Source organism: Candoia aspera, chromosome 1 (assembly GCF_035149785.1).
Source record: "Candoia aspera isolate rCanAsp1 chromosome 1, rCanAsp1.hap2, whole genome shotgun sequence".
NCBI lineage: Eukaryota > Metazoa > Chordata > Lepidosauria > Squamata > Boidae > Candoia > Candoia aspera.
In genome coordinates, this window is record NC_086153.1 from 194,449,743 (window position 1) to 194,477,646 (window position 27,904).

Here is a 27,904-nt window from a genome sequence, read left to right on the forward strand (position 1 = left end):
GATCTTCTCTATGCCACTCTTCTTGTGAGGTTGCTACAAGCTGGGGACACCATGAATAAAACAGACAAAGAATAAAGGTAGCAGTGGCTGTATTGCGGCTGATGGGCCTATTTTGCAGTTAGAAATATCAAAGGTTGTCTGGTATACATAGCGAGCAAATAAACAGAGCTGGCAGTAGTCAGATGGAAGCCATGAACCTGCATTCTTCTGCAGTTTTCAGGTAGAGGTGCCTTCATGCTTTTCATGAGAGTCTAAGGCTAGCCTAGGATACTCTGAGGCCTGAGAAAGCTGCCAAAATGGCTCACTCCTTTGTATGTAAAGAAATGGAATCAGTTTCAACATTGGCAACCAAGTAATGGAAGGGAGTAGGGCAGAGGGTGGGACACCCAACATCTGCCCTGCAATATCTTGATGTCTTTCTGAGCGCTCAGGCACCTGCTGCATACAGCCAGCCTGGTGGGAGCAGCTGTTGGTGACTGATTGATTGATCTCCTTCCTTCCTAGGCAACTGGCACCCAGATAGGAATGATTGTGAACTCCTTCACCAATATTGGAGTGGCCATTATTATCGCTTTTTACTTCAGCTGGAAACTCAGCTTAGTCATAACTTGCTTCTTGCCTTTCTTGGCTTTTTCGGGAATGGTGCAGTCTCAAATGCTGACAGGCTTTGCATCTCAGGACAAGAAAGCAATGGAAGCTACCGGAAGGGTAAGGGGCTTTATTTCCGTTTTACTCTAAGAATGACTGAGATGGTGAGTAATTGCTCAAGCAATTGTCTTTGTCAGATGTTCATATCTGCATCTCTCCCTCCAGATACACACATACACAGAGCTTGTTAAGCAGCAGAAGCTTCCCAGCATTTAACGTTTCTGTTGCTTGAAAGATGACTTGCCCCTTAGAAAGTCTGTGACTTCAGGGGTGCCCAGTTCCAGACTTGAAAAGCACCTTTATTACCAAGTGGGGCAGTATAAATTTCAGCTAGCAGCACCTGTAGCAAACTGGGTTCAAGTATCCTAGAGGCGGACCCTCTCAAATCTTGTAATATGGGCTGTCTCCCCACCAAATGGAGTGTCCTTGTCTGCTTGAAATATTGGATGTTCATTGATTTTAATTTCTACAGGTACAGATGTACAGTAGTTATATTTATGTATTTACTGAGCACCAGTTTGGTCTAGTGGTTAAGGTGCTGGCCTAGAAACCAGGAGTCTGTGAGTTCTAGTCCCACCTTAGGCATGAAAGCCGGCTGGGTGGCTTTGGGCCAGTCCATCTCTCTCAGTCCTAGGAAGAAAGCAGTGGTGGACCAGTCCCAGAAATGTTGCCAAGAAAACAGCAGGGACTTGTCTATTTAGTCACAGGGGCAAGACTGACTCAAACAAACAAACAAACAAACAAAAAACACCTTATTTATTAAATTAATCATGTGGTCTTGGATACTGATTCTGCCTTAGGATCTAGTCATTTGTTCATCTACCTGAATAGTGGAACCTAATACTGTGGGGATGTAATGGTGGCATTTTCTGCAGCTCCTTAATCCGAACTTCTTGTTTCCGTTCTTGAAACAAGGCACTGCTGCTTCAAGGAAATGCAGAGAGGTGCGCTTCGACGCATCTTTTTGCCTTGCAGCCTGAAGCGCTGCGAAGTCCTGATAGTTGCCAGAACAGATGAAAACAAATGAATCCAGGTTCTCTAATGTTCAGTTTGGATGAAAGAATGACTAGATTCCAGTGGAAGAAGCAGTATCTAAATGGCATTTGGTCTGAATGTTCCCATATTATTAATTTATTGCTGGTAAGATGCCACCCCATTAGCGTTTCCAGCGTAGGCAGTAGGTGCATTAACTAAAGAATCCTGAGACTTGAAGTTCTTGGGAAAATATGTTACAAAGATGGCATATGACTCTCCCCTTCTCCCATATACTAGTCCTAGAGTTTCTTGTACAAATGCATGTTGTGTGTTTTCTCCTCTGTCCTAGAGGAGGCTGAAGGGCTAAGAGTTGGCTGTCCAGAATTTTGCTTCCTTTCTTCCAAGGCTGCATGAGATTGGCTCCAGCAAGTCTGCAACATCCAGGCAATAAAAAAGCAAGAAAGAGAGAGAATTAGGCCCAGTCCCCTAAATCACTGGGCTTGGGCAAAATACCCGCTTTCCACCTATCCATTTTTTATTCACCTTTAATAACATTACAATTAACATTTCTTGAAAAAAACAATTATTAGTTGTAATGTTATACTGCATATACACTAAATAGCTATATAATGATAACATCCCACCTATCGAGTTCCTGGTAAAGATTATCTCCATTCCAGTGTGCAGTATTTGAAACAGAAGTAAAACAGAAGTTTCTGAACCTGAAAGCTTCTAAAACTTTTGAAATTTGAGGGCTAATTTACACTATAAATTCAAAGTGGTTTGAGACACTTTGCTGCCAAGGATCCCAGCGAGGAAACCCTCCGAAATATAGTGATTTTATGATAAGTTGTGGCATTAGATACTTCACTCGCACACTATAGGTGCTGAAAAGCAGTTGTGGATGAGCCTGTGTTGTTAAGGAAGGATGGCCATTGGCAGAGACTAGAACTCCTTTCAAACTACAAGAATATCCCTAGATGCAGGAATATTAACCGTTGCTCAGCTCAATAAGGATGCAAAATAGACAAGAGAGCAATAATTCTACAGTGTGGTTGTTTTCTCTATCATAGGATCTGAATGCAACTTCATTTCAGTCCCTGCTCCTTCCTCCTGTCAGCTGGGTTATATGATATAATTTTAAAAATTGCATTCTAAATTCTCAAGGATATATACTGTATAAGTTCTCAAACAAATTCAGTACCAGCCAGACTTCTGGGAATCAGCTGTCCAACGTGTATTCAGTTTATTGTACTTCAGACTAATGATACAAGGAAGAAAAGGGGTTTGAAGAGCACCTTTATGAGCCAGCATGCTAGTTGAGCAGATCTGAGAGTGACTCAAAGCAAATGATGTAAAAGCAATGGCTCTGTGGCCCTTAAAGAACAGGGCGCACTCCTGGCCAACGCTAACAACCGGAGAACAGAACAAGTAGGGCAAGCTCAGCCAGTGTTTGACAGGGTTGTTTAGCAATAAACAAGGTATGTCTGTGATGCATGACAGCCTGAACTTTGCCCAGATGAAAGAATTCATGCCATGAATTACAATAGCAGTCTTGACTGATACAGGGAAACTCATCTCTAGAGTAATTATAGCTCTTGGATTAATACCATATCAAGCCTTAATTTAGTTCTGGCTACAGCTGGAAGCTAGGTCTGCTCTGTTCTTGGGAGGCCAACCAACCAAGGACAGAGGACCAGAGCCAGACATTTTAAGGGTTTAGGGGAAGCAGAACATTCTGGGCAAAGTAAGGCAAAGCTATCCCCATGCCTATTCAATAAGGCAGTTCCCCAATCTGAGGAAATGGCTTAGAAATGACTTCCGCAGCCGGGGTCCCTCCAAGGGGGTTGCAGTACCAACATATCTGGAGGTCCTCAGTGGAGCCAGTTTAGTGGCCTGCTAGAACCACTGAAGTGGAGCAGAGTTTATAACACAGCTGAGAAGCTGCACAAAAAATGAAAATTATCTTAGGAAGCTTCAGTGAGCATGCCAGAGAAACACAGGTTATTGCTCTTACACACCCAGCCCTCCCAAGCATAAGGAATCACATGCTTAGACACATTAGGTTGAGATAAGAAAAAGGAGTTTCTTACTGACTTTAATGTTGCTTCTGCTACATCCATCTTGGTCGAAAAGATGAGGTTCCTTTGTTCTTCTTTCCTTTCTAAATACTTAGTTTTGCCCTAAATTCTCAGCCCTACAGCTGCCAAGAGCTGTGTGGAAGAAAGGGGAATTCCAGGCCCACCACATGGTGCCCAGAATGGAGGAGAGCAGCACACATCCGTGTGCTTGCTTCTGCTGAAGAAGAAGGAAGAGAGGAGGAGGAAGTGGGAGTGGCAACAAACAGCTTCCTCAGAGTTGCATTGTGGGACAACTCAATTTACATGTTAATTTACATGCAACTGAGGCATGCTGGATTTGCCAGAACTTCCAACACTCAAGTGGAAGATACAGCTGGAGAACCCCTTCACAAGATTTTAATGTGATAGAAGGGAAACATGCTTAAAGACATGGAGAATGTTTGCATGAACAGTAATGCAATTTAAATGTGAGTTCAGCTGAAATTAAATACAGGGTTTTCCTCACGCCTGGCCCTGCCCACTTCTTTGACCTACGCTTACCTACTTTTTAGAGTGGTCCTCACACATCAGTCAAAAGCCACATAGAAAGAAAAGTAGCATATCTCCACTGACCTTTGAGGTCAGCCAGCTTAATTTACACTGGAACCTGAGCCTAAATAGCAGTGCTTCTCAACCTTAGCAACTTTGAGAAGTGAGGATTTCAACTCCCAGAATTCCCCAGCCAGCAACCTTGCTTGGGAATTCTGGGAGTTGAAGTCCTCACATCTTAAAGCTGCCAAGGTTGAGAAACACAGCTAAATAATCAAGGCTTAGTCTTCCTGAATTGCCAAGAGGCAGATTCTTGGTGACAAAGGAACAATAAATTAATAAGTATTTAGTCTGGTGTTCCACAGAGACCATTGGAAGCCGCTGTGGGTGATTTGGCATCTGCAGGCATTGGATTGCTGATCCCTACTTCAGACGTCATGGAGCCACCACTTTAATACGTGAAAATCATAATTCTGTAGTTCTCAAAAGTTAACTGTGTATACAATAGTTGATAAATATTCAAATAATCATTAACAGATTTTTATTTTTCTTTGGGATCAGATTTCCAACGAAGCCCTGGCAAACATTAGGACCATAGCTGGAATTGGAAAGGAGAAAACATTTATTGATGCTTATGAGAAACAGCTAGAAATCCCATACAGAGCAGCTATTAAAAAAGCAAATGTCTATGGAGTTTGTTTTGGCTTTGCACAGTGTGTTTTGTTCATAGCCAATTCTGTCTCTTATCGATACGGAGGATTTTTAGTTGAACAGGAAGGACTTCACTTCAGCTATATATTTAGGTAAGAACACACACACGGGTACCTTTTCTTTAAATAATATTGAATCCATGAATTCTCGTGCTGTTACAAATATCTGATTGTGAAAGCTAATGGATGTTCAAAAGGGTGAAGAGGGGAGATTATAAAATATTGTGATGACTAAATAAAGAATGGGCCTCCATGTCAGGAGTTAATATGTAATTTAAAATCAAATCCTGGAGACGAGGCAAAAAACAGTTCTAATTTCTACACCTTGCTTGTGAGCTCCTGAATCCCAACATCAGCTGATCCCTGTTGGAAACCCAACAGTAGACTTTCACCTGATTTAGTGAGGCTCTTTTTAACTGCCCTGTGAACTGAGACATTTCTTCTCCAATTTCAGGGTGATTTCCTCCATTGTTACTAGTGGAATTGCTTTGGGAAAAGCATCCTCTTATACACCAAATTATGCCAAGGCTAAAATAGCAGCAGCCCGTTTTTTTCAGCTGGTAGATCGGATTCCCCAAATCAGTGCCTACAGTGACGTTGGAGAAAAATGGGTAAGAAAACAATTGCTGTTATTTGAATCACATAATTGTAAGATTGGAAAGATCCAAAGGTCAGACAATCCTCTCTGCCACCCTCAAGCCAACTAGATTACAGTGTGCTGGGTGCCAGGAATTTAAGGGAAAAGAGCAAACAAAATGTCCTGGTATCTGGAGGACACAGTGTGGGTTCAGTGTTGAGCAAATAATACGTACTTAGGACAATAGCAAGGCACACGGGTGCCAAGGCTGGACTGTATAACATTTGCCCTTAGACACTGTGACTATGGCTTGACTTTTTACCCTGTTCTTTATATCTCAGAAGACATAATATTTATTTGTTTGTTTATTTATCCATCTATCAAATTTGTCACCGCCCATCTCCTCTCACCTGAAGGACTCTGGGCAGTTTACAATAAAATAATCACTAAAACAATAAATATATAAAATGCCTTATAAAATTACGTATCATTAATAATATAAATAAGAGTAAAGTCCAGATGGCTGTGATCTCGTTCAGTCTTTGCGTGGAAGGGGTACTTCGAGGCACTAGCCAGCCCTGGGGCTCCCTGCTCCTAAACCAGCACCTAACCACTACACTACACTGCACTCCATGGCTATTATGGGGTTGGCTGTATTTTTCCTACAGAGAGGCTTGGACTACAACACAGAAGATGCAAATAAATTAGAATTCTTCGCAGCTCTAGAAGCGGCATTTAAAACTACAGGACTCACTACAGAAACCCAAGAGGACGTAAGACAGACAATCATACCACAAATCAGAAGGACGTGGAAACAGAACCAACTGAAGACAGAGCAACCCTCAAACACCTAAAGATGGACCAAACCATCATCATCTTCACAGCAGACAAAGGTCGCACCACCGTCATTATGGAGAGATCACAGTATACAGTATACAGAAGGCCAAAGAATTACTTGAGGACCAAGTAACTTACACCCCAGTGAACACCAATCCCATACAGAAACTGGACAACCAGGTAAAAAGAATTCTCAACAACCTCACCAAGAAAGGTCAAATTACACAAGAAGAACAGAAGCGGATGAAAAGCAGTGGACCCGTCTTCCCACGTTTCTACGGACGCCCCAAGATACACAAGCCTGACATACCACTTCGGCCCATTGTATCATTACCAGGGACGCCCACATATAACATAGCTAAAGAGCTTACAAAGAAACTCAGACACCTCACAGAGGAGAGTGAACATTCGATCAACTCCCCACTACGGTGCCTCCAGAAAACCAAGAACATAAAAATAGAAGAAGATGAGATCATGGTATCATTCGACGTTACAGCTCTCTTCACATCCATAGACCTGGCACTAGCGAAAGAATCCATGGCTACAGTTCTGCGCAACACACCTGACCTAGCCAAATACACCAAAATAGAAATACCCAGGATAATGGACCTCATCAACCTCTGCCTTACAACCTACTTTCAGTTTGATGGAGAAATATACCAACAGATCAAGGGAACACCCCTGGGATCACCTATTTCAGGACTTATAGCAGAGATTGTAATGCAGGGTCTGGAAAGGATAGCACTCCCACACATACAACCCAAAGTATGGATCCGGTATGAAGATGACACTTTTGTCATAATACAAAAGAAACAACTGGAAGAAACCCACAATACCATCAATAACATCTTTAATGGAATAAAATTCACAAAGGAGGAAGAAAACAACACACTACCATTACTGGACATCCTCATCAGTAGAGGAAATGATGGCAAGTTAGAAACACATGTCTACAGGAAAGCTACTCACACCAACCAAGTGCTCCATTACCAAAGTAACAATCCAACCTCCCACAGGAGAAGCTGTGTAAGAACATTATTCAGACGAGCACTTACACACTGCAGCAACCCAAAACACCAGAAAAAGGAAAAAGATACTCTGTACAGCATCTTCCAACAAAATGGATACCTGCTCAACTTTATCAAAAAGTGCCTCACCACTCAACCCACTACAACCCAACCAATGGAAACTATGAAAAGGATAACACTACCATACATCGGAAACATCTCAGAAACCACCAACAGACTGTTATGACCACATGGCATCACTGTAGCACATAAACCAACTAAAATTCTTCAAAACATATGAAGTAACTCAAAAGACCCAATAGCCCAAGAAGAAAAAACAGGAGTTATTTACAACATACAGTGCAAAGACTGTAACAGCCACTATGTAGGAGAGACAGGCAGAAGACTAGCAGAGCGCATCCACGAACACCAACTAGCAGTCAGAAGACACGATGAGAACTCCTTAATCTCACAACACATGGACAGACTCAACCATAGTTTCAACTGGGAAACTGTGATCATCCTAAACCAAGCCAAATCCAAAAACACCAGAGAATTCCTGGAAGCCTGGCACTCAGACAAAGCAGCCATCAACAGACACATAGAGGTAAACAACATTTACATACCATTCAAAAGAGACAATAGAAAAGCCAAAAGACCAGTACGCTCCCTTGCCAGCAATCAGCACCCAGATATGCAAAGATTAACACCAGGATTAACACCAGATGAACCATCAAACAGCACAATACACCCGAATCAAGGAACTATTAACTCAGGCAATCAACCAAGCAGCAAACAACAGCCCAATCAAAGAACTCCCAAGGAGAGAACAACACCCCCACCAACACAAGCAGGGCAAGCCACAGTATATAAACTGAGAGCAAGGCCCACACTCCCCCTTTGCACTGAAGGTGTCGCCTAGTCTGGCAATGAAACGTCTGCAAGAAAACAACAAGGCTCAGAGAGCACCAAGGACTCCACAGTTCAGCCCTGAGCTACAAATATTCATTTCAATGAGGACTATCTATACAGAAAGTGGCAAATAAATGTAAGTATCTACAAACCTTCTGTTTTTGTAGGCGAGGATTATAGATTCCTTTCAGTTACTCCGCATCAGTGCAGAAGGAAGTGATAGTTGTGCTTTGAGTGCCCTTGTAAATCCAGTATATCTGCTGGAAGTGATGTTTTGTTGTGCCTTTGCTTGGGAGTACCTGCAGACTTATCCACCCAGCAGAGTTGCCCCATTGGCAAAATGGGGAGGGATCTATTTCCAGAGGGCAGAAACAGGTATTTCCCTCTATTTACTCCCATTCACCATCAAAGCAGGCTCTGGGGACCTTTCTCTGCTCCACTTTCAAAGTGCACTTTTCCTTGTTGTATTGCCTCAAATGCCCTGGGCTAGAGCACTTCTGGCGGATACAGGCTAACCCCGGCAGTTCATTGTCTACTTCACAGTGGAAGGGTCCCCTCACAAAACAACACACACACACCTACTTCAAGTGGACCAATGCTTACATGCTTCCTAGAACCCTTTTAAAGCTGCCTTTTTTTACTATGAACATTATTTGATAGCACCGACAGTAACGGTTGCTCCAAAACAGGATTTCCCAAACAGTGAGGTGAACCTCCCTTGGGGAGGTGAAGACAGAGTCCAGGGGAGGTGTGAAGAACCTTTTAGGTGTGCGTTGTTCCAATAAATCCACCTTTCCCAAAGTTTCACTGTATTGTTTTCACGGTTCATTTGTGTTCATTTTGGTGTTTGGATTTTTCGCAGAGGTGTGTACATTAAGTTTACACTAAAGGGTGGTGTGATGGCAAAAGGTTTAGGAACCCCTGCTCTAAAAGATATTAGAAACAAGGCAGTAAGAAAATATTTTATTAAAAAGCTCTTCATTTTTCCTCCAAATTTCGATGCTTTAACTTCATATCTATCTCTATCTATCTCACCAACTTCATATATATATACACACACACACACACACACACACACTGTGTGAGTATACACTGTGTGTGTGTGTGTATAAATTTAACTTACACATTTATATACACCCATGCAGAGCCATACATAAACGTATAAAAGTATGTATGTCCCAGAAGACCTGTGCACAGGAAGAAAAGCAATTGGCCATGGTTCTCCTGGAACAGAAAGGTGGGTGGGCCCAGTGGCAAGGAATTGACCAATGAGGAGACAATGTAGTCTGCAGTCTAGACTGAGTATCTTGTGAGGTTTTGTCAGAGTATCTCAGTTGAGACCGGATGTTCTTAAACTGGCTTTGAGTCAAGCCAGCGTGAGCCCAGGACAGGAGCAATTTGAATAGTGAATGTGGATATGCAGTAAGACACATGGTACACTGGAGAATCCTCTCTTTAGAGCCATTGGCCAGTAGGATTTGTTTGAAATGTTTTGACCTCAGGCAAACCCATAAACTTCAGAACTCTAGTGCAAATCCTAATATCACACTGTGGATTCATTCATCTCTTGCAGTTGTCACATAATTGTAAATGAAGCATTGATTTAATATTTGTATACTTTCAATATTAATTAGTGATTCTATGCTTTTAGGCTTGTCGATAAAAGGAAAGGGTCAGGTGCAAACAGTATCAAAATATAATTTTTAAATTTAAATCTCATGGCCCTGATTGGCCCTGAACTTGCTGATCTCTGCAACTTTCATTGAAGTACGATCTGTTACCGTAGCAACAAATTTAGCAAAGTGCAAAATAGCTTAAAATATAATTGTCCTTTTTTCTTTCACAAAATATTAACTTTTGACAAATTAGAAATGGAAATTGGACATCTTTGCACTGTGCTGAATGCAAATGGATTTCATTTTTTTCTACTTCCCAGTTGATTGATTTAAAGAGTGAACTGTGACAGCTTTGGGAACAGCAGAAATAGTAATCATTAGTTTCATAAGAGTCATTTGCACATTCAAAACCAGGATTTTCTCTTTATCGTTGTATTATCAGGATAATTTCCACGGAAGGATTGAATTTCTCAACTGTAAGTTCACGTATCCATCTCGTCCTGATACCCAAGTGCTCAATGGCCTTTCCTTGTCTGTGAAATCAGGACAGACCCTTGCCTTTGTTGGGAGCAGCGGATGTGGCAAAAGTACCAGTGTCCAACTTCTGGAGCGGTTTTATGATCCTGATGAAGGAAAAGTGGTGAATAGCCTTTGCTGCTTTGGTAACATGAAAGTACTAATAACTGAATTTGCAATTTGGGCTCCATATTCCAGATGTACATTCTATGGCCTCGAGCAGCCTTTCTCAACCTTCTGACCCTGGAGGAACCCTTGAAATATTTTTCAGGCCTCGGGGAACCCCTGCCCATTCAGGCTGTTATAGGCCACAAGTTTCAAAATTATTCTATTTGTTTCGTGGGTAGGCCTATCTATATGCACTAACAGTGTTCTTAAACTAAGCATAAAGAATGAAACTTATCTCTTTAATGTGAAGTTGCCCGAATTTGAAATAATTTCTTTAAATAAATCGTGATCTCCCAGGGAACCCCTAGTGACCTCTCGCCGAACCCTAGGGTACCACGGAATCCTGGTTGAGAAACCCTGGCCTAGACATTTAACAGCCTCTTTTTTTAAAAGGTGTCTTTTGAGTCAAGCTTAATTCCTGGTAAATTCACACATCCCCTTCTGTCAACTTTTGCCCCTGGTGGCAATCAGTGTAGTTTTCTTTGCAACAATACAGAATTGCTTTGCTTTTATTTATTTATCTATTTATTTGATTTATACAGCTGCCCATCTCACTTGGACATGACTCTAGGTGGCTTACAATAAAACAAAATACATAAAATGCACAGTATAAAAAAGCAAATAAAAACAAAACATATAGCAGCCGGGCATAATCTAACCGATTGTCCACACAAGCAGGAGAAGGGCTCTATCCCATGCCCAGGGCCCCAGACTCGGGCACAAAGCTACATTTTCAAGGCCTTATGAAAAGCCAACAGGGACAGGGAAATCTAGTATCAGGCGGGATAATATTCCAAAAGGTGGGCACTGCAGCAGAAAAGGCTTTCCTTCTGGGCCCTGCTGGCTGACATTCCCTAGCCCATGGCACCCAGAGGAAGCCCTTCCTGCCGGATTGGGTAGGACGGGTGGAAACAACTGGGGAGAGACAGTCCCGTAAGTAACCCATTCGATTTTGCTTTTTTCAGTTTGTTGTTTTAATGTCTCAGTCTACAACCCTGATATTTCCTGATGGTACAAAGTACGCCTAATCCAGCTTCACTCTTTGAGGCCAGACAAGATCAGGCAGGCTGGCTTGAGGACTGGTGGGGGAAGATGGGTTGCACAGAGTAGTGTCTGGAGTCCTCAGTAGATTTCACACGGCAATATTTTGTTGCAGGGTTTGCTTGTTCCACATATATCATGGAGGTAAATTCAAATCTTTAATTCCAGAATTAGACATGGGTGTCTTCAGGGGGAAAACGTCAAAATGAGAATCGTGTGCATGCATGTGTGCAAGGGTTAGTGCTTGTGTCACATTGCTCATTTTATCATTCTGACAAAACTCTCAGATTCTGCAGAACCCTTAGCTTGCCAATGTATTTTTTACTGAGGAACAACCATGTAATTACCAACAGGAATTGTGGTGCTTAAGTTTCAAATATGTCAGTGAATGTAAGCAAGGCATTTAAAGTTAAGATTTCTTTTTCAACCAAAGATGTTTTGTGTTTTGATGTACAGTTGATAGATGGCCATGACACCCGGAGAGTAAACATCCACTTTCTTAGATCTAAAATAGGAATAGTGTCTCAGGAGCCTGTGCTGTTTGACTGTAGCATTGCCGACAACATTAAATACGGTGATAACAGCAGAGAAATATCTATGGATGAAGTGATAACAGCTGCCAAGAAAGCCCAGCTGCATGAATTTGTGATGTCACTTCCTGAAGTAAGTATCATTTTTAAAATCCTAGGTTATAAAAAGAAGAACAAGTCTGAACATTCTCTTCATTGTTGATTTAACACATTCTCAATACTTCCCCAGAAAATAATGTTTTGATTAATTAGACCTCTGCTTTCATTCTTTTCATTCTCAATTGTTTGACTTTCTCACCTTTGATAGGTCTTTGTTGTTGTTTATTCGTTCGCTCACTTCCGACTCTTGGTGACTTCATGGACCAGCCCACGCCAGAGCTTCCTGTCGGTCATCGCCACCCCCAGCTCCCCCAGGGACGAGTCCGTCACCTCTAGAATATCATTCATCCATCTTGTCCTGGTTGGCCCCTCTTCCTTTTGCCTTCCACTCTCCCTAGCGTCAGCATCTCCTCCAGGGTGTCCTGTCTTCTCATTGTGTGGCCAAAGTATTTAAGTTTTGCCTTTGATATCACTCCCTCAAGTGAGCAGTCTGGCTTTATTTCCTGGAGGATGGACTGGTTTGATCTTCTTGCAGTCCAAGGCATTCTCAGAATTTTCCTCCAACACCACAGTTCAAAAGCATCGATCTTCCTTCTCTCAGCCTTCCTTATGGTCCAGCTCTCGCAGCCATATGTCACTACTGGGAATACCATTGCTTTAACTATGTGGACCTTTGTTGTCAGTGTGATGTCTCTGCTCTTAACTATTTGATCGAGATTTGTCATTGCTCTTCTCCCAAGGATTAAGCATCTTCTGATTTCCTGACTGCAGTCAGCATCTGCAGTAATCTTTGCACCTAGAAATACAAAGTCTTTCACTGCCTCTACGTTTTCTTCCTGTAATGGTTGCCTATTCTAACACCATCAGACTCATAAGTAGGAATTCAAAGATATCTGATTTATTAAAGAATAGTATGCAGGATCACAGAGAAAGCTGAGAATGATGAAAGCGTGCCAAATTCAAACTAAAAACCCTCAGTGCAAACGAAATCCCTCCCCCTGTAGAATCTTCTCAAGTCCACAATCCCAGGTGCTCCTAACGGTTTCTAACGGTCTGTGGGAAAAGTCCTTGAGCAGAGAAAATAACCCAAACGCATTCCATTGTACTGATTTCACATACAGAGCTTGGTACAAGGTCTCACAGCAGCTCCCTCCCAAACAGAAACGCGCATCAGCGCCATGGCATGTGAAACGTTACGATGTATAAACTACATTGAATCAGTGAACATGACACTCCCTCTATTTGCCAGTTATCAATCAAGCTGGTTGCCATAATCTTGGGTTTTTTTGAGGTTTAGCTGCAACCCAGGTTTGCACTTTCTTCTTTCACCTTCATCATAAGGCTCCTCAGTTCCTCTTCGCTTTCAGCCATCGAAGTGGTATCATCGGCATATCTGAGATTGTTAATGTTTCTTCCAGAGATTTTAACTCCAGCCTTGGATTCCTCAAGCCCAGCACGTTGCATGATGTGTTCTGCGTACAAGTTGAATAGGTAGGGTGAGAGTATACAACCCTGCCGCCATACTCCTTTCCCAATCTTAAACCACTCCGTTGTTCCATGGTCTGTTCTTACCGTTGCTACTTGGTCGTTATACAGATTCCTCAGGAGGCAGACAAGATGACTTGGTATCCCCATACCGCTAAGAACTTGCCACAATTTGTTATGGTCCACACAGTCAAAGGCTTTAGAATAGTCAATAAAACAGAAATAGATGTTTTTCTGAAACTCCCTGGCTTTTTCCATTATCCAGAGGATATTGGCAATTTGGTCCCTAGTTCCTTTGCCTTTTCTAAACCCAGCTTGTACATCTGGCAATTCTCGCTCCATGAATTGCTGAAGTCTGCCTTGCAGGATCTTGAGCATTACCTTACTGGCATGTGAAATGAGTGCCACTGTTCGATAGTTTGAACATTCTTTAGTGTTTCCCTTTTTTGGTATGGGGATATAAGTTGATTTTTTCCAGTCTGATGGCCATTCTTGTGTTTTCCAAATTTGCTGGCATATAGCATGCATTACCTTGACAGCATCATCTTGCAAGATTTTGAACAGTTCAGCTGGGATGCCGTCGTCTCCTGCTGCCTTGTTATTAGCAATGCTTCTTAAGGCCCATTCAATCTCACTCTTCAGGATGTCTGGCTCTAGCTCACCGACCACACTGTCAAAGCTATCCCCGATATTGTTATCCTTCCTATACAGGTTTTCTGTATATTCCTGCCACCTTTTCTTGATCTCTTCTTCTTCTGTTAGGTCCTTGCCATCTTTGTTTTTGACCATACCCATTTTTGCCTGGAATTTACCTCCAATGTTTCTAATTTTCTGGAAGAGGTCTCTTGTCCTTCCTATTCTATTGTCTTCTTCCACGTCCGCGCATTGCTTGTTTAAAAATAATTCCTTATCTCTTCTGGCTAACCTTTGGAATTTTGCATTTAATTGGGCATATCTCCCCCTATCGCTGTTGCCTTTTGCTTTCCTTCTTTCTCGGGCTACTTCTAGTGTCTCAGCAGACAGCCATTTTGCCTCCTTGGTTTTCTCTTTCTTCAGGATGTATTTTGTTGCCGCCTCCTGAACAATGTTGTGAACTTCTGTCCATAGTTCTTCCAGGACCCTATCTACTAAGTCCAGTCCCTTAAATCTATTCTTCACCTCCACTGCATATTCCTTAGGAATATTAGTGAGCTCATATCTAGCTGATCTGTGGGTCTTCCCTAATCTCTTTAGTCTGATCCTAAATTGTGCAAGAAGAAGTTCGTGATCTGAACTACAGTCCGCTCCAGGTCTTGTTTTTACTGACTGTATAGGTGCCCGCCACCTTTGGCTGCAAAGGATGTAGTCAATCTGATTTCGGTGTTGTCCATCTGGTGAAGTCCATGAATAAAGCTGTCTCTTAGGTTGTTGGAAGAGAGTGTTTGTTATGCAGAGTGAGTTGTCTTGGCAAAATTCTATCAGCCTATGTCCTGCTTCATTTTGTTCTCCCAGGCCATGCTTACCTGTAATTCCAGGTGTCATCTGACTGCCCACCTTAGCATTCCAGTCTCCTGTGATGAAAATGTTGCAGAATGCTGGGAAAGCCTTTAGCCCAGGAGAGATCAGAAAAGTCACACACCAGGCATTTCTATAAAAATAATTTATTTACAGAAAGCAAAACGAAATTTAAAGGACTTAGCTCTCCTGGCTTGCTACATATCGGCAGAGAGAAAAAAAAGGAAGTAAGAAACAAGTCCGGGCAGGTTTCTCCCCCCAGGCGATTTGCATCAAGCACGTGAAAGGAGACAATCAAATACAACCTCTTCACCCGGCCAAAATGATTAGGTACAATAGCAGTCTTAATCGTTAGTAGGGAAACCTCAACAGAAAACGTCTCTTTTAGGCATATTGTCCAGTAGGTGCTACAGATTCTCATAGAACTGATCTACTTCAGCTTCTTCACCATCTGTGGTTGGGGCGTATATTTGGATCACTATGATGTTAGATGGCTTGCCCTGAATTTGAATTGAGATCATTCTATCATTTTTTGGATTGTATCCAAGCACTGCTTTAGCCACTTTACTATTAATTATGAAGGCTACTCCATTTCCTCTGTGGTCCTCTTGTCCACAGTAGTAGATCTGGTGGTCATTTGATGTGAAGTGGCCCATTCCAGTCCATTTAAGTTCACTGATGCCCAAAATGTCTATCTTTAATCTTGACATCTCCCCAATAACCACATCCAATTTGTCCTGGCTCATAGATCTTACATTCCAGGTTCCAATGGTGTGTTGACCCTTAGAACATTGGATTCGCCGTTCACCACCAGCACCGTCGGTCGCTAGCCGTCCTTTCGGCTTTGAGCTAGCTGCGTCATCACCTCTGGGTCTAGTTGAACTCATCCTCTGTTCCTCCCCAGTAGCATTTTGACCATCTTCTGACCTGGGGGTCTCATCTTCCTATGGTATACCAACATATCTCTGGTTGTACTGATCCATTTAGCTTTCATGGCAAGAATACTGGGGTGGGTTGCCATTACCTTCCCCAGGGATCACATTTAGTCTGACCTCTCTGTCATGACCTTCCTGTCTTGGGTGGCCCTTCACGGTTTAGCTCATGGTGTCATTGAGGTGCTCAAGCTCCAGCATCACGACAAGGTAATGATCCTTTGCTGAAGTTGATAGGTCTATGATTGTGTAATTCACTATTCTAATTAGGTTTGATTGCTTCATTGGATCCAGGAATTCCCTTCAGGGTCTCTTGCTTGTTTCCTAATTGATGCATCATTGGAATGATGCCTAAGAGGGAACAATCCAGGCACTGAATCACAGGTTCAAAAAATGTGTTCTCAGAACTATTATGGGAGTTGTTACATACCAACCGCATGGCCTTAATCAGCAGCCTTTGGAAGCATATCGATTAAGAGTAGGAAGCCACACTCATTGCTCAATCACTCACGAGGTTGTTCTGAGGATAAAATGGGAACAGAAATCCTGTCTCCTGCTTGTCCTATTTGGTGGGATAAAAATGTCTTCGTTTTGTTCTCCCAGGCCATGCTTACCTATATTTCCAGGTGTCATCTGACTGCCCACCTTAGCATTCCAGTCTCCTGTGGTGAAAACAACATCTCTTTTAGGCGTATTGTCCAGTAGGTGCTGCAGATCCTCATAGAACCAAACTACTTCAGCTTCTTCAGCATCTGTGGTTGGGGCGTATATTTGGATCACTGTATATTTGGATCACAATAAAGCAAAGGAGCCCTTTAGGTGACCACAGCCTACAGCTATGTGCTTTGTGGTGGTCTCCCATTCAACTATTAACTAGAGACAACCATGCTTAGCTTTTGACCTCAGTCAAGGCCAAGTAGTGAACTGCACAGTCTAGCCTACAGCCCTGGGGTCTCCTAGTGGTCTCCCATTCAAGTAGTAACCAGATCTGACTTGCTTGGCTGTTTCCAATATCAGCTAGCTGCTGCTGTGGCTAGACAACCGTTAGAATAACTTTTATCCTGGTTAAAATAAAGTTCATTCTATATAATAATTTAAGTCCATTCATTTTCCTAAAATCATTCAGTAACTTTCCATGGTTTACTTTTAAGCATTCAACTAGAAATACCCAGTTTCATAACAAAAACTAACATATGCTTCCCGTAATGATAACACAAGATATATTTCTGGTTTGCTTGTCATTTGAAGGTTCCACAGCCCATAAAGTAAAAGAATGTTGGAATAACATCAATAAAATAGCTCAATTTTCTCACCATCCTAATTTTCTTTTTGTTCTTATGGTAAACAAAGTCACTGAGCCAATATTTCTCTTCCAGAAATATGAAACCAATGTTGGGGCTCAAGGGTCGCTGCTCTCTCGGGGGCAAAAGCAACGCATTGCTATTGCACGAGCCATTGTCCGAGATCCTAAGATCTTATTACTGGATGAAGCAACTTCTGCATTGGATACAGAAAGTGAACAGGTAAACAGGAATGAAACTAGAGAAACAAACACAGCATATCAAGAAGCAAAAGACATAGTCCCTTTTATTATGGCCAGCTTTGCCCTGGCATGTTTTCCCTTTGATGACAGTAACAATAAACGATGGTCTGCCTGTGGAAAAAAAATGGTACAGATGGAACCCTTACAAACTTCCACTACTGTAAAGAAGGCAGGTACCATAGGCCTTGTGTGGTGCAGAGTGGTAGGCGGCAGTATTGCAAACAAAAACTCTCCCCGCGACCTGGGTTCAATCCCAGCAGAAGCTGGATTCTTGGGGAGCTGGCTCAGGTCGACTCAGCCTTCCATCCTTCCGAGGATGGTAAAATGAGCGCCCAGCTTGCTGGGGAAGGTGACGACTGGGGAAGGCAATGGCAAACCACCCCGCTCTATAGTCTGCCAAGAGAATGTCACGAAAGCGGCATCCCCCCAAAGGGTCAGACATGACTCGGTGCTTGCACTGGGGACCTTTCACTCACCACAGGCCATGTTTCCAGATTCATACCGCAAGTATACTGTGATATTATTCAAGTGTGACTTTTGTAAACTTCCAGGATGAAGACATTATTGATGGATTTGCCATTGGAATATATTGAAGTTAGTTGCATGTCTGGCAGGTTGCTCCAACTTACCTTTAATTTATACTTTGATCCATCTGCTGGTGCTTAAGTATCTCTGCTGTTACGTGTTATTCTAAAATCGATGGCCTCTGAATGCCTTCTAGTCTACCAAAGAAGTTAAGGGAATGTTCAGATACAGGGAAGATTTGAGAAATGATCTGCTCCATATCCTGTCTTCCCAGCTTTTCTGGACTGCTGGGAGAATTACAGCTCTTAGGAGCAGAGTTCATTGGTCCCTATTCACACCTTCTCTGCAACGCCCACTGAATTCATGGAGGTAGAAGCAGGTTTGCTGTGTCTGCGAGTTACTGCTTAATCCTGCAGAGCCCAAGGAGGTATCTTCCACATGTCCCATGGAGATGGGAGTTGTGGACAGTAGGGGTTCTTCTGTTCAACTCCTCTTTGAACTCACTGGATGTTTGGGGAGGGTTTTTGACATGATGAGATTGAGTAGATCAACGTCTTTTGAAAGACAAAGTCACATAGAGAGGACCAGCTGGCTACCTTCATGTTAATATAAATAGTCATGATGACTGTGTGAAGAATCCTTTCCTTTGTCCTTTCCTCTTCTCTCTTCAGACTGTGCAGGCCGCCCTGGACAAAGCTCGAGAAGGCAGAACCTGTATTGTCATTGCACATCGCTTGTCTACCATTCAGAATTCGGATACCATTGCAGTCATGTCTCAGGGAGTCATTATTGAAAAGGGCACTCATGAAGAACTAATGGCCCAGGAAGGGGCATATTACAAACTGGCCACCACTGGGGCCCCCATTAGCTGAGCTTCTGCACTCCCTGTGGGGGTTGCATTCATTTTCTTAAGGGACATGCTAAAACCATTAGAAACATTTCAGCTATCTTTGTCTGGCAAAAGGTGACACTGCTGTGATATGGAGTGAGGTACGTATGTTAGCAAAACCACTTTAATGGAGAAAGTGAAGCCCTGGTGGCCAGCTTAGGACCGAGCTGTTCTCTCAAACCACTGCAACTTTGTGAAGAAAGGCAGCAGCCATCTACTGGAGAACTGAGATGCTATAGGAAGAGTGCTCAGAAATCTTTTCAATAATTAAGTGTCCATTCCATAGAAATATTTTTATATCTATCTCTGTTGCCCCTGAATTTGCAACATCAGAGAAGCCTAGTGAACTTTACCATGGATCCAGAGGGAGGCTCCATTCAGCACTCAGTGAAAATGGTTGCATTGGGCTGTATTACCTACTGCACCCTCATCATCATCATCATCATCATCATCATCATCATCATCATCTATTAAACTTGTATGCTGCCCAACTGTCAATAACCACCCAGAGTTGTTTGTCGAGATGGGCGGTGAAGAAATGTAATGAATGAATGAATGAATGAATGAATGAATGAATGAATGAATGAATGACTCTGGGTGGCTCACAACAATCAAACAACGAAATTACAATAAAATAAATAAAAAAGTTAAAAATGAAGATAAAAGATGCCAAGAGCAATGAAGTGAGGGATCTCCCTCTCCCTTGCCAAAGGCCTGGGTGAAGAGCCTGGACTTTACGGCTCTTCTAAACGACTGCAGAGGGGGGGCCATCCGGGTCTTGGGGGAACCTTGTTCCAGAGGGCAGGCGCTGCTGCAGAGTAGGCTGTAATCCCTGTTACGATGGGGGAATACCAAACACAGATTCTTACATCCATGGAAGAGCAACACTGAAACCTGACTCTGCATATCTATAGAGACTGTCTTATGTATACAATCTCTTCTGCATGTAATGGTTCTCTGTGCGGTGTTAAAAGCACTTTGGCCAGGTTACAAAATACTGTTACTCTGTTCACTGCCAGTGAGACCATCGGCCATTGCAGTTTCCAAAAGGGTAGCCATTTTTTGCAGGAAAAAATTGGCTCTTTACCAAATAATACATTTATTAATGTATACAATATCACTATCCACTAACCCAGCACCCTAAATAGACTGGATGCATCTTGCAGTTGAGTGTCCCATTGGAGGCTACTTGATACAGAGGGACTGACTACTGTGTATAGGACAGAAACAAGCAATAGCAGGAAAAGAATAAAAACCAGAGAATTAAATAGCAATTCAGCTCTACCACTTTTAACGTGCACAGAGAAATTCAGCGGGATATTAAATCACGCCTGAGAAATAGTGGTAAGCAGGTGGTAAAGGCTGTTGTTAAATCAAGCAATTGTACTTTATTGAATCCCTTTATCCCAAGCATTGGACCTACCTTGTCAGCAGCTTCCTGAGGCAGCAAGCAGGGGCCTCTCGCCATCCCACTGGCTTACATCCTTCAACAGGAGATCCTCGTGAACTGGGCTGTGCCGTTTACTTGAAGAACTTGAGTTCTGCTGCTGGAGTTCACCCTGTAGTAGCTGGAGCTTCTTTGTCAAACATAAAAAGTCCCCTTATTCCAAAGCCACGCTCCTTGCTAAAGCCTGAGCATGTGTAGAGCCGTAAACCAGAGGAAAACAGGAAATCAGTAGGGCTGTTTCTGTCAGCACTGCAGAAATGGGAAACTTGTAAAGAAAGGTCATGGGGATTGAGAAGACCGATAAAGGCAAATCCCCCTTGGAAGCGAGGAAGGTGGCTTGTTCACAGAGGGCCTAAAACAATAAGCAAGTCGAGGCATAAAAATCTAAGATTTTCTGTGTTCTAAAACGTGTTATGACGACAGAGAAGCAAAGGCCCAACCAGGACCAAGAAAAGTGTCCTTTTCAATTAATCATTTCTTTAACTGGCTCCCTTAGTACTAATCTGGGTTTTAAGTTAAGCAGGCTATCATAGTTCTGTGCAACTCAAAAGCTTGCTCAATTATTGCATTTCTTTGTTTAATTCTGATAAAGGTGTTCTGCTGCTGAAGGTTTCTGTGTGCATATATGCGTATGTGTGCATTTCCTTAATGGTTAGAGAGCTGTCTGCAACTTTTCTTTAAAATGTCCTCTTATTTCATTACTGCTATGTTTATTCAGGAAGGTTTTATAAGGCACTCAAGGCTTACTTACCTGGCAGAGGAGATATCATGATAATGAACGTGGTTTTCCCAGTGTGAGGCTCATCCACTGCACTCAAGGCTCAGTGGAATTAATTGGACAGTGTATCTATCCATAACAAAGTTTTCATCATGATCATTCTTGTTATGATTGTTGGCAATGTCAGAGTTCTAAAAATTTAGTGAAGTGGACTTACGTTTCCACCTGAAATGTGGGTTTTTCCACAATAAGTTTAATTATTTTAGGGTCCCCTCCCCACTTATTTACCTGGGTAGGAATGATGAGGCCTGTGATTAAGAATTGGTGTTGAACCTTCTGATCTACCAATCTTCTGATGACGACGTACTGCTTTGAGTGTTAACTTACATATTTCTTTGTTGGATCAACTTTTAAATGTCTGTTAACCATAGAACATATAACATTACTTTTTATGTCATTTGTACTACAATCCAGTAGCTGTGTTTATGCAACACATTGAGGCATGATTTGCTTAACCATGGTTTATTGAAGCTATCACAAGTGGCTGAGCTTGTACCGCCATAAATGATAGATTGCAAATGGTAAAATCTGGGTTACATACTTGCTAAGACAAACATCGTATGATGACTTAGTGTGTTATGCTAAAACAACACAATCTGACTAGCACTCATAGGGATCAGGAGAACAAGTGACAAAACATGCATCACAATGTCACAATGCAAGTACAAAAGGGCAGAGTTTGTATTGTGACATCATGCTAAATATTTCACCATTTGGGCATCAGCATCATTAGGAACAGACTCTATGCTGGCATTGCATAGTTGTTCTTCTTGGACTGTATCTGGCAAGGCAAGGTCCAAATCCCCATTCGGATGCAAAACTTCATTCTCAGTCAAATCTACCTTGTAAAATGGATAAACCGGAATGAAAACCTTGCCACCTTGAGCTTCTTGGAAGAATGGTGGGATATGATGGAATACTTTTTTTTTGTGGACAAAGCAGTTCAGTGTGACATGTTTGTACTTCAGTGACTAAGGCCATTCCTTAGGCAAAGCAAATCAAGTTTCTCCCGCTTTTTTCATAAAGTGTCTGAAGACTAGCCCAATTTAAGCAGAGCACTGGTTCTGTCCTTGGATAGTCCTTAAAGCTCAGACAATTGAAGTCATCTGATGGTCTCAGATGGGGATCAGTCACAGTAGGGACTTAGCTGGATGGTGCCTCAAACAAATGGGTTCGAAACAAAAATTAGTTATAAGGATATCATCAACTGGAGCATCTCCACATGGACATTAAATGTCACTTGGCAACTCCCAAATCTTAAACACCACCTGTGCAAACATTGTTTTTGTGAACGCATTTTGTCACCTCATTTGGATACCTTTGTGTTGTCAAAAAAGGGATATTAAATTAAAAACTAGAATCCCCTTGGGTGTCATGTTCACTGTTTCAATGTGCACTGTATATCGTAATGCTTCACATGCCATGGTGCTGACGCGCGTTTCTGTTTGGGAGGGAGCTGCTGTGAAACCTTGTGCCAAGCTCTGTATCTATGTTCATTTCAATGGAATGTGTTTGGGTTATGTGCTCTGCTCAAGGACTTTTCCTGCGGACCATCAGAAGCCATTAGGAGCACCTGGGATTGTGAGCTTGGGAAGATTCTACGGGGGGAGGGATCTCGTTTGTACCGAGGGTTTTTAGTTTGCATTTGGCGCGCTTTTTCCATTCTCAGCTTTCTTTGTGATCCTGCATACTATTCTTTAATAAATCAGATATCTTTATGAACTTGTTCATGAGTCTGATGGTGTTTTAGGATAGGCAATCATTACATAAAGCTGAGAATGGCCAAAGTTGTACCGTTAGCTCCTGCCAAGATTAGTTTCTTGTGAGGGAAAACAGTTAATGATGGCCAAAGCCAAACCCACAACCGGGAGACTAGAGGAGCCGACTAGCTTGATGCCCAAGTCAACGGTCAGGAGCAAAGAACGGAGCCTCACCCCAGAACCTTCAGCTTCACGGCAGCATTCGAGTTCCAGCCTGGAAGGAGAGGGATCTGAAGAGGGGAGAGCACCAAAGCAACCGGCACCCTGCGAATCGGCCGCAGAGATAATCACCTGGGATGAAATGGGAGAACCCCAGCCAGGGACATCTCAGGTGTCCTGGAAGGAGGTATCTCAAACCCCTGAAAGGCTAAGAGTGGTAGAGGCCAAATTAGAATCAATGGAGTTCATGCTAAAAGCCCTGTCTCTGTCATGGGGGGGGGAGCAGTCGAGGCGCGAAGGAGATTCCAGCTCCATGCAATCATCCTCCATCCCCTCACCCGGACCACCGGCGGAGCGGGGCCAGAGACGAAGCCAGGATGAATCTCCACCCCGCAGAGCTCATCCATCAGTGTCCCCACCCCGAGACAGGAGAACTACTGTAACCTGGGGCCCAACCACTCAAACAGCCGCTAATTCAGCTCCAACAGGAGTGGGGGTGAAAGACTTTTCTGTCAAGTTTGATGGGGATCCAACTAAGTTGTCTTTCTTCTTCACTAATGCAAAAAATTATATGAAACAGTTTGGACCCTGTTTCCCTTCCGAAGAGGCTAAAATAGCTGCCATTGCCACCAAGCTGAAAGGACGAGCGGCTGATTAGTATGTTCAATTAAGCGAGGCTAGCTCCCCTGAGCTTGAGGATTTTGAGGAATTTATGTGGGCGTTAAAGCTGCACTTTGAAGATCTGCTAGCCAAAGCAAGGGCTAAAAGGGCACTGAAGGATCTTAGCCAGGGCCAACTGTCTGTAGCTGATTATGCCCTGGAGTTTAAGGCTTTAGCTGGGAAAATTACCAACTGGTCCCAGTCTACCTTAATAGAACGATTTAAAGAGGGACTCAATAGGGACGTCCTGCGGTGGGCGTTGTGCAGAGACGACCCAGAGACATTGTACGAATGGATCTGTCTGGCCGGCAAAGCTGAGCATGCTCAGCATACCTACATGCAAACCAAGCGACCTGACAGGCAACCAGCCACCATGAGGGGACCCCGAAGTGCCGCAACTGCTGCCCGGCCAGGCTACAGAGCCTGGGAAGAGGAGAGAGATCGGCGCTATGCGAGGGGTCAGTGTCTCCATTGCGGAAAGGAAGGACACCGAGCAGCTGATTGCCCAAAAGTCAAGGCTGGAGACCAGGCGGGCAAACTGCTGGCCAAATCGCCGCCCTCATCGCAGAGGATGACGGCAGCCAAGGGGGCGGCCAACGCTGAAGAAGTACCCTACTTCTCAGGAGAGGTTGAAGATGACTCCAAGGAACACCAGCCACCTGCCTTGAAAAGCGCCTGCAGGCAGGTGGAGGAGGATGGCCGCGAAGATGCTATGGTGAGTGCTGACTGTCCAACTCTAGCCGTGAAAGTGAAATTGGGCTCCCGCACAAAGACTACAGAGGTCTGGGCTTTAGTTGACTCTGGGTGTTCCAGGTGTCTGATTCACCCTGATCTGGTTGTTGCTCTGGACCTGCCTAGCTTTCCCCTCCAGCAGCCTTTGATCTTCACACAGTTGGATGGTTCAACAGCGGGGCGGGGGGGGGTGGCAACCCATTTCACTGGAACTGTCGCGATGCAAATGGGCAGCCACCGTGAACCTTTAAAATTTGTAGTGGCCCCTGTTGGCAATCCCTTGGTAATTCTAGGGATTCCCTGGTTGACCTATCGAAGCCCACATATAAATTGGGAACACAGAACTCTGACTTTTAAGGATGGGTTTTACCAAGCCCCTACCGTGGAGAGAGCTTCAAGTGCGGGGGTTGGAAGGGCTGCAATTGCCATGCCGCGCCCTAGCTTGACACATTTAGAAGGCTTGCCAGATCAATACCAAGGCTTTGCAGACGTCTTTGGGGAAATGGAAGTGGATCAGCTACCCCCCCATCGAAAAACTGACTGTGTAATAAAGTTGGTTCCCAATGCTCAATTGCCCAAGCTGAAAATTTATGTTGGGTGGCTATTAGCCATTTATAGAGAGAACCATTAATGGGGAAAAATAATTGGGATTGCAACTAGCATAATATAAGCAGTAGTCCCTGAATCCCCTGCTCTGAGTTAGAACTCTTCATGCGTTGCAAATTAAGTTCACAAGGTGACATTCTGGCACTTGCAAGTTGAATTTTTTCCTCCTTTGCTTCCAGCAGCAAAATAGCATGGGCCGTTTTTGTCTCTCACACGTCAAATGCTCTGCATCCTGTAGCTATCCTGTTTAAAAAGGTGGACTGATAATGTCAGCTATCCTTGCAAATCTGCTTGGAGATGAATTAAATCCAGAAAGATTGTATGTGTACATAAGTAAAAATGTTTTTGGCTATTTGGTCAATGTATTCATTTAACACTGATTCAGCTGCATTCAGGAGCTGAATATTGCTAAACTATGGCATTCAGAACGTGAGGCTATTTAAGAGATGTTTAATATATAAACTCTATTTCCATTTTCCATTGTACAGTTTAAGCCAGGGGAGAACACTGAAATACAAGTAGGTTTTTAAAAGGAAAAAAGCAATATAGCTATAAAATACATGCCATTAGGATAAGCCTGAGAAATCAGGAAATGCAGTTCTTAAATAAGCAATGACTTCTGCTTCACATGCTCAGAACAATCTGAAAACTAGGTTTTACTACTAAATAACTCTCAAATTATTATATAATCAAGTTGGCTCATATAATTTCATGTAAGGACCTCATCCCCTTATAGCACAGTTGGATGTGATATCTGGATTATGCTTCACAGCTTGAAGAATCCAGCCATGAAATCATCACCAAAATCCTCCCGTCCCAGACGAAACACGCATCAGCCAAATGACATGCGAAACGTTATGATGTATTGGCAACATTGGAACGGTGAACATGATATACCGCCCCCCAAAAAACATTAAGGAGCAGGTTTGTGAGGATAAGCTAGATGAAAGTGGCGAACCAAAAAAGGAGATTGGACATCACAGGCAAACACCCATTCAGGGTGGGGAAAGTGCTTCCAGCGAACAAGGTACTGAAGAGTGCCACGTAGTTGGTGAGAATAAAGGACCTCCTGCACCTCAAAATGTTGTTGCCCGTCAATCATGATCGGAGCAGGTGGTGGGGGTTGTGGATGCCAGTGATCTGAGTGGGTGACAGGCTTGAGTAAGCTGCAATGAAAAACAGGATGTAAACGTTTCAGATTGTGTGGCAAATCCAGTCTAAACATGACAGGGTTAACAACTCCCACAATGGGAAAAGGTCCAACAAACTTAGGAGCCAATTTCTTTGAGGGCTGAAGGGACTTAATGAACTTAGTGGAAAGGTAGACCTTATCACCAACTTCAAAAGCAGGTTGAAGGGCTCGTCACTTATCGGCGTGCAGTTTATAGGCGGATTGGGCATCAGCCAACGCCTGTTGAATCACTGGCCACGAATCAGCCAGTTGAGCAGCCCAATCAGAAGCGGAGCAGGGCTGTGTGGAGGGTTGAGGCAACTCAGGAATGGGAACAAAGTCCCGGCCAAACACAGTATGGAAAGGGGTGTGCCTCGTGCTCTGATGGACGGCGTTGTTATAAGCCACCTCAGCAAAAGGTAGCAGATCAACCCAATTGTCCTGCTGATAGTTGACAAATGCCCGCAAAAATTGCTCCAGGGTCGAATTAAGAGCCTCTGTAGATCCGTCAGTCTCCGGATGCGACGCAGTGGACAACGCCTGCTTGGTACCCACCAGCTTTAAAAATGCCCTCCAAAATTGGGAAGTGAACTGTGTTCCGCGGTCTGTGATCAAGCGGGAGGGGCTCCCGTGAATCCGATAGATGTGGATTAGAAAAAGGTGGGCCAATTGCTGCGCAGACGGAATGGAAGCACATGGAATGAAATGGACTTGCTTAGATAAGTAGTCCTTTACCACCCAAATCACAGTCTTTCTCTGACTAGGAGGCAAATCCACAATGAAATCCATGGAAACCTCCTCCCAAGGACGGGAGGGGCTAGCCACCGGCTGCAGCAGCCCTTGCGGTTTGCCCCCCTTCCGTTTAGACATGGCACAGACAGGGCAAGAAGCAACAAAACTTTTTACATCACATCTCAATGTGGGCCACCAGAATTGGCGGCGCACCAGGTGCAAGGTTTTGACAAACCCAAAATGACCAGCCACTTTATCATCTTGAGACCTAATGAGAATTTCCCTTCGCAAACTGTCAGGGACATAGAGGCGGTTTTGCTTCCAAGCAAAGCCTCTGTCAAATGTAACATTGTCTCTATTCGCTTGCAACCAAGTGTCAGATTTCAGCTCTAGCAGAAACTGTTGTTGCAATTGCGAAGGAATTGGCATCCTTCCCCCAGCCAGTGAAACTGAAGCTGGGGGCAGCTGCACACGGGTTTGACTGCATGTGACAGCTTGCAAACCCAATTGGGGTTCTGTCCACAGTGTACCCACAACATCAGGTGCCTGGACCGAATCCTGGGGCAGGCGGGAAAGCGCATCAGCCAGGAAGTTTTTCTTGCCCGGAATGAACTTCAACTTAAAGTCAAAGCGACTGAAAAATTGAGCCCAGCGGATCTGCTTAGGACTGAGCTTACGGGGCGTGCTGAGCGCTTCCAAATTTTTATGGTCAGTCCAAACTTCAAAAGGACATTTAGCTCCCTCTA

At 43.4% G+C, this 27,904-nt stretch overlaps 1 protein-coding gene across 2 annotated transcripts in view; it reads left to right on the top strand.

The window, feature by feature from the left end:
- ABCB11 (ATP binding cassette subfamily B member 11) overlaps positions 1–21,172 on the top strand; it is a 72,090-nt gene extending 50,918 nt beyond the window's left edge. For both annotated transcript variants that reach the window (XM_063318223.1, XM_063318224.1), the window contains 7 exons: positions 505–708; positions 4,794–5,035; positions 5,397–5,553; positions 10,334–10,531; positions 12,073–12,279; positions 17,533–17,679; positions 18,896–21,172. In XM_063318223.1, the coding sequence (XP_063174293.1) occupies positions 505–708; positions 4,794–5,035; positions 5,397–5,553; positions 10,334–10,531; positions 12,073–12,279; positions 17,533–17,679; positions 18,896–19,096 (1,356 nt within the window). In that variant the 3' untranslated portion in view covers positions 19,097–21,172. The remainder of the gene's footprint in view (positions 1–504; positions 709–4,793; positions 5,036–5,396; positions 5,554–10,333; positions 10,532–12,072; positions 12,280–17,532; positions 17,680–18,895) is intronic.
- Positions 21,173–27,904: the final 6,732 nt, after the last annotated feature.